The sequence below is a fragment of the Apium graveolens genome, chromosome 7 (genome assembly GCF_009905375.1).
Source record: "Apium graveolens cultivar Ventura chromosome 7, ASM990537v1, whole genome shotgun sequence".
NCBI classification, from domain to species: Eukaryota; Viridiplantae; Streptophyta; class Magnoliopsida; order Apiales; family Apiaceae; genus Apium; species Apium graveolens.
In genome coordinates, this window is record NC_133653.1 from 181,261,906 (window position 1) to 181,269,428 (window position 7,523).

Here is a 7,523-nt window from a genome sequence, read left to right on the forward strand (position 1 = left end):
ATACAAGAAGATGGAGATGGCAAGTAAACGAAACTTAACATAAGAAACAATGGAGCTTTAAGTAGAAACAAGTTTGGAGTACAAAGTATTCAAACACATAATAATGAAAATCACAATGACAATGAAAATGGAAAGATGAGATAGAGTAAGAGTCTAAGCAGCAAATTTGGGTAATTCCCTGTGCTTGGTGATTTTGGTTTCAAGCTCAGCAGTTTTGGCACCGACGATTCTCTCAACCTCCTTCCCTTGTTTCATCAACACCAATGTTGGCATTGCTTTTACCTCAAACTCTTGTGCCACATCCTACATTTTGTACCAATTATCCCAAAATTCTAATCAATTCCATTGCACACATATCTAATATATAATCAAACACTATTTCAATTAGGAACAAAATACTGATAACAGTATATATAGATAGAGGGCTCACAGAGAGCTCGTCGACATCGATTTTGATGAAATCAACGTTAGGGTACTTATCAGCCATGGCACGGAGAGCTGGCTCCATCATCTTGCAAGGTCCACACCATTTAGCGGAGAAATCAATCACCATCTGTATATAAGACAATATTGTATGTACATAAATCAATTTGAATTCAACAATTTTAACTAGATCTATTATAAGATGAAAAAATGATGTATATAAAAGTAGAGTAGAGAGACCAGTTTGGGGGATTGTTTAGCAGAGTTGAAGTGGAGTCTCCACCGTTGAGAAGAGTGAAATTCAAGGACTCGAGATGGCTCCGATGATGCCGGGTATTCAGCGGCCGCGGCAGGATCGCCACCGAGTAGACCAGATACAATTCCACCCATCACCCCAAGGAATTTGTCGATTGAGAAGTAGGGAGGTGGTAGATACAGGTTTTATCCAACTACTCGAGTCGAGTCTATTTGGTCTTCTTTAAGCAAAACCCAAATACATTGTTTTCACGTTAAATACAGCCGCGTGCCTAATTAGGGAAGTCATGTGAGTGAATACTATATTATGTAATTTAATTAATAATAAACTACCTCAAATCCCGTGCGATACACCTGTTCACATTAATATTTTAATTTTAATTTATCCCGTCATATTATAATTTTAAATATTTACATAAATATATAATAAATATAAATTTATAATAAAAGTTATAGGATAAAATGTGATCATAGTTGAGTAGAATAAGTATAAGTTTAACAATTTAGTAATTTAGCAGATATATAACATTATTTATTTTATTTTTTTAATAACTATGCAAACTGTGATTGTAGTTTAATAGCATAAGACTATGTGTGTAGTGCTTTAATAATTTAGTATTTTAGCGGATAACGGATATATAACATTATTTATTTAGTTTTTTAATAACAAAAATTAGTGGATAACCGTTGAACCAAATTATACCACATCCCGGTTATTATAGTATAGTATAGATTTAATTGAATTATGTAATTACATATGTAATCTATTATATCTTAATGATCACTAGTATAGACTCTCATAAATTTGTACTAAGAATGACATATTTGTAAATATACATGATCCATATTTTTTATATTTGATCGATAGGTCGACCAATTTTTCTAAATATACTAATTACTATACAAATTACCTTGATCCATGGGCTATCCAATACTAAAATGGGTTATGATTTAATTAAATCTATTTAAAATAACATACAAATTCAGTTATATCTTTTTCTTATTTTATATTAATCAATCACATATCCATATTAGATGCTAACCTCAATTCAAATTTAAAGATGAATACTACTTTCCTTTATTTATCAATCAGAACGAATCAAATTCAAAAATCATAATCAATTTTGAATAATTTTGAATTGCTTTGCTATTGAATATCTGACATCTATTTTAAAATTGAATCCATATGTCATTCTAATCTTAATCTTATTATTGTATGCTTATGTATATGTATAAAAGCCATGTATTTTCTTTAATCGTTAGTGATTACTGATGTATAGAAGCCATGTATTTTTTTAAATCGTTAGTGATAACTCATTTAGTTAATATGTTACTCGGATTTGTTTCAATATCGATTTAATTTTTTGATGTTTCAGGAAAATAGACAATGGGTGATTTTTGTTGCTGGTGATATGTTGGAAGAAGAAGTTTGTGATTGAATAATGTAATTTTTGAAAAATGTTCTAACTTGCAGATTAAGATGTACGGAGATGTCTTTCGAGAAGTTAGAATAGCTTGTAGAGAAGTCACTCTACTTGTAGAGATGCCATTATACTTGTAGAGAAGTCACTCTACTTGTAGAGACGTCATTCTACCTGTAGAGAAGTCCAATGCATGTAGAGAAGTGGAAATATAGACAAGTCAAAACTGCATGCAGAGAAGTGGAGATCCGACAAGTCAAAGCTGCATGTAGAGAAGTGAAAATGTCGACAGGTCAAAACTATATGTAGAGATGTGGAGATATTGATAAGTCATTCTACATATCGACACAAGACAACTCTATACAGTAAGGAAGATCTCGATAACAGCTCAAATTTAAAAAATACAACCAACTTGAAGATTCAAGATTATCAATCAACAAACCGTTTCATCACTGAAATGGAAATTCTACAAATGTATTTTGAAGAGTGCAAGATCAAGGGGGTCAAGATGAACTGGACAAAGGAGGGTCACAGACCTAGTAGATTCTTCACATATATGCTGCACTAGAAATAGAAATAGATAAATTAGCTTTAGAAAATGTTCTAGTTTATTTTAGAGCAAGTTCTGTAAATTGTGCATGTTGTTCTACAAAATATGTCACCGGTCCTTAGTTCAGAGTAACAAAAACAGATCTAGAAATCTTGTATTCTTTCAAGAGAAGTAGCTGAGTTCTTATTATTTTAGAACATAGATTTGTAGCACAACTAATTTAATATAAATCAAGTGAGTTTTGATGATTACTTGTGTCTTTAACATTAAGTTATTTACCACTACAAATTTATCTAGCTGTTTAAGTTCCATAGCCAAAACATAATTTGATTTTTAAGATAGTAAAATTAAGAAAATCAAGAGAACACATTCGCACCCCCTGTGTTGCACTTCATACCTAACAAAACTTTTTTTAAATAATAATAAAATAAAAAATAAAATAAAACAATGTTCAAGTACTAGTAAACTAATAACATAGCATACATAATATTAAAAAGATAAAAATTTAATAATAAATATGTTATGTGAACAATAGAATTGACTATTTAGCCCGTGTATTGTACGACTAATATGCTAGTTTAGACTAGTTTAATTTAAAATCAAAAAGTGATTTTTGGTGTTAAAATAGAAATTATAATCCAATTATAGATGCAAAATAACACTAAACATATCGAAATAAAACTTTATTCTAATTAACCAATCCTAAAGTACAAAATAATACTTGTCATCATTAATTTATTAATACATTTTAGCACATGCATGCTTAACGGGAAATTATAGCAATATCTATACCCGATTCTATATTTAACATCAAACATAGCGTTTTGTTATTTTTTTTTATCTAAATTTAACATCACATTATAATTGGTTATTTTGTCTAGATATTATACTATAGAAATAATACATATTTTAGCACCATCATTAGACTTGCTCTGATATAGCAATAAAAGCAAGTTTAACAAGTACCATATATGATGTCTTAAGTTCACATTTAGGGCAATTGATAAAAAAATTGACCAAACAATGTCTAAATGTTGCCTTAGAACAAGTCAAACAATTGCCTTATATATTGTCCTAAATTAAATTAAAATTTTGGGCACTTGATTAAAAAAGTAGATCCAACAATGTCCTAATAATGCCTTATATGTTAGGCCTCAATGATACTATAAAAGGGGGTTGAATATAGTATCTATAATCAATTCGATTATAAACACAAGTATGTAACAAAAAACAAGTTTATTCAATATATCAAACTCTGTTACAATAGGTTTAATCTACTCTCTCAGTGATGTATGATATCACTAAGAGCTGCTAGGGTTACAATGAATAATATTCTCATGAATGATAACACATATAGTGTAAACCCTAATCTGTGTTTATATACTACACAGTTACAAAATATCTCCTAACTGATATGATATGTTCTGTTTCCCAAAATACATCAATCAAAGATTATCTATTGTAGTCCTTTAGTTGTACAACTCTCCAAGCATATCTTCTTTTGTTTAATCCAGATCCTCTCCTGTAAATCATCCGCTTTTCATCCCTGAAGTGTATTCGCACTTAAGTCCTGATGTAAGTCCTGATGGCTTAAGTTCTGATAACTTCCTGTCTTGAGTAAGTTCTGATTTCCAGTTAAGTTCTGATAGTAAGTTTAGAAACTAAACAAATCAGATTAGACATGACATCACAAATATATCTAACAATCTCCCCCAACTTGTAAATTATAAAAATATACAAGTTTATAGATTTGATGATATCAAAAACATTTAAGTACAAATGCAATGAGAGTTTATATGCACAACTAAATTGTTAGATATATTTGATAATGTCATGACTAATGTGATTTATGTTTAGTTTACAGATCTTACTTAAACAGGACAAATCAGTACTTAACTGAAATCAGCACTTATACTGAAGTCAGAACTTAAGTCATCAGTACTTAAGGTTCAGAAGATATTTATCAGAAGATAATATCAGGACTTAAAGGAAACGTTCAGATAAGGAAGACAACTGATTCACAGGAAGAGAAGATCGAGACAAACATAAGAAGAGATATGCATGAAGAAGAAATTCTATGAAGAATAGAATACTTGGAAGAAAAGATATCTGATTGATATATTTTAGGAAGCAGAATTATATTTCATATCAATTAGTGATTATCTTGTAACTGTGTAGTATATAAACACAGACATAGGGTTTACACTAGAAGTGTTATCACAATCGAGAAGATTATTCATTGTAACCCTAGCAGCTCTCGTGATATTTGTTCATCACTGAGAGAGGACAATTCCATACTGTAACAGAGTTTATTGTTTTGAATAAAGTTTGTTTTCTGTTACTTGAGTTATTAAAGTTCGATTTGATTGTGCTATACACTGTATTCACCCCCCTCTACAGTGTGTGTGTGACCTAACATAAATACAACTTACAGTCCATGCAACTTTTACCAAATTCACTGAATCAGTTTGAATCCATAATGATTCCTTACAAAGTCTGATACCAGCTTGGTCTCTGCATTTCTTTTAACTTCAAGTAACTGAGCTTTGACTTGCTGCAGTTCTTCATCTTTAGTATCACCAATCTGATATATGGCAGCTCTGAGTGCAGAAATTGGATTTCTTTCAAGTCCATCTCCCAGTCTGATTACCCTTAAATGTGTAGAATCTTCATTATAGCATAAGCATCTTCCTTTCAGAACTACTTCTACCTTAGCAGAATTCTTTCTCATAGGAATTTCTCTTCCATCATCCTCAGTCATCATTGGAGTATACTATGTCATTCTTACACCAGAAATTCTGAGTAAATCTCTTATTATCTTCAGAATATATTCTGACCATTTCCTGGTAACATCAGAATTTACCTCCAGTAGATAATGAATATATTGGAGCTCTTTGACAGATTTCTTCGGCACATCAGATTCAGATAATCTATAAGTTCTGCCATCAATCAGAAATAAGATCAATTTCTCTTTTTCTTCATAATCATCATGAGTATCCATCACTACTTGAGCAGAAAGCACTTTGTCAAGGTGCTTCTGTGTGATCTCTTCATATGGCTTGTCAGTCAATGTGAACGGATCTCTAATATCAACTTCTATCCCAGTCTGAAATTTCTCTCTGTCAGAACCTAATCCAGAAGTGTCTCTAGCTTGTTTGGCTTTTACCCCAAATGCTGCAAGTTGATTCAACATCTGATTTGTCTTAGGCTGAACTGGAATAGAATTGTTCCATATCAGCTTCTTCTTGTCTTCTAATATTAAGCTATCTATATCAACTTGAGCAGTGTCAGAGGTTGATGTCTTGATGAATTGGTCAGGATTTGCAGTTTCATCTGTAGCTTGCTGTTCTGAAATATCTTCAGGATTTATTAAGTTCTGAACTTCTTCACTCTGAAAAACTTGAGCTATGTCAGAGGTTGTCTTAGATTCTTCTGTCATCCTCTTTCTCTTCAGGGTTTCAACTGTTTCATCTTCAACAGCATCATCATCAAAGACTTGAACCATCTTGCACACAGGATCCATCAGAATTTGAGGAATCTTCATCTTCTATTTCTTGACTGTCTCCCCAACTTTTCCTTTTCCCTTGTCTTTGGGATCAGTAGTAGTTTGAGATCTAGTCCTTGATCTAGGAATCTCTGTGGAAGATCTTTCTCTTATCACAATCCTCTCTTCTTTTGGCCTTGGTGGCTTTTTAGCATTAGAAGCTTTTGACTTGGGCTTGCTCTTCTCAGCAGCAAATTTAGCTTCTTCTTCTCTTAATTCCTCCAAATCCACTCCTGGATTATCCTTAAGGAATAGTCTCTTGGCCAATTCTTCATCAACAGATTGAATTTTGGGATCTTTGTAGAAGAATGTTGCTTTCTTTCCTTTGAATTTCAAAGTCTGCAAAAACTTCTGTGACTCTTGGCTTCCAGCTTGGACTATCACATCAGAAGTAGTTGTCAGAACTTGATCATCAGTATTTAAAGTATCAGTATTTGTGATCAACAAAGGAACATCCTGATTTGTTGGCTTCTTTCCTTCCTTATTCCTCCCTTACATAGAAGATCTATCAGAGTTCTTGCTACCAGACATTCTCCGATGAGACCTTGTCTGTTGAGTGGGAATTCTGCTCAGCTGCTTCCCTTGACTTTGACCTCTACTCTTTTCAGAGTTTCCCTGGTCATCTCCATGATCATCCTTTTTCTTCAGTGTTTGGCTTGGTGAGCATTTGGACTTAACTACCTTCTCCCCCTTTTTAGCATTATCTATCAGGAGTAGAGAAAGAAGGAGTTCCACTGAAGATTGGATCTCATTTAACTGAGTCTGTTGAGCAGCTTGATTTTGTAATACCTCATCCAGTTGGGCCTGCTTCTTGGTTTGAACAAGCTCAATAACATCCATTTTTTCTTGAATTGGTCCGATAAACCTCTTCTTGTCTAGATCTTGCATCATGGCTAGCTTATCAGCTGTTTCATGAAGTTTATCAACCTTTGCATGAGTCTTGGAGTGTTGACCTTGTAGAGTTCTTGTACTGAGAGCAGTGGCCTTTAGTTGATGCTTGAAGTCAGAACTTGTCAGCAACTCATCAACTTTTGAAACATGTTCTTTCAGAACATGTGGGCTGGGAATACAATCAGTATCATTCCATTTATACATCCACTCAGCCCCTCTAAAGATTTCCTCCCATGGAACTGGAGCAGCCTCTTCCTCAAACTGGAATAATGCCTCCTTTCCTGTAGGCACTGGAGTGTTTACTGGAGCTGACTCTCCAGAACTTGCTAGAATCTCCTCATCTTCAGATAACACCAAGGTGTGTGTGGCTGTAGGAGGCTCTGAAGCAGTTGCAACTTTGTCTAAATTCTGATCTTCAGTTCCAAGATCAAGAATTGGT

At 33.1% G+C, this 7,523-nt stretch overlaps 1 protein-coding gene across 1 annotated transcript; it reads right to left on the reverse strand.

The window, feature by feature from the left end:
• Positions 1-40: 40 nt before the first annotated feature.
• On the reverse strand, positions 41-910 carry LOC141671884 (thioredoxin H2). The gene is made up of 3 exons (XM_074478311.1): positions 664-910; positions 431-553; positions 41-303 (listed from the first exon to the last, which is right to left on the reverse strand). The coding sequence occupies exons 1-3, from the start codon at positions 811-813 to the stop codon at positions 154-156; spliced, it is 423 nt and encodes a 140-aa protein (XP_074334412.1). The 5' UTR covers positions 814-910; the 3' UTR covers positions 41-153.
• Positions 911-7,523: the final 6,613 nt, after the last annotated feature.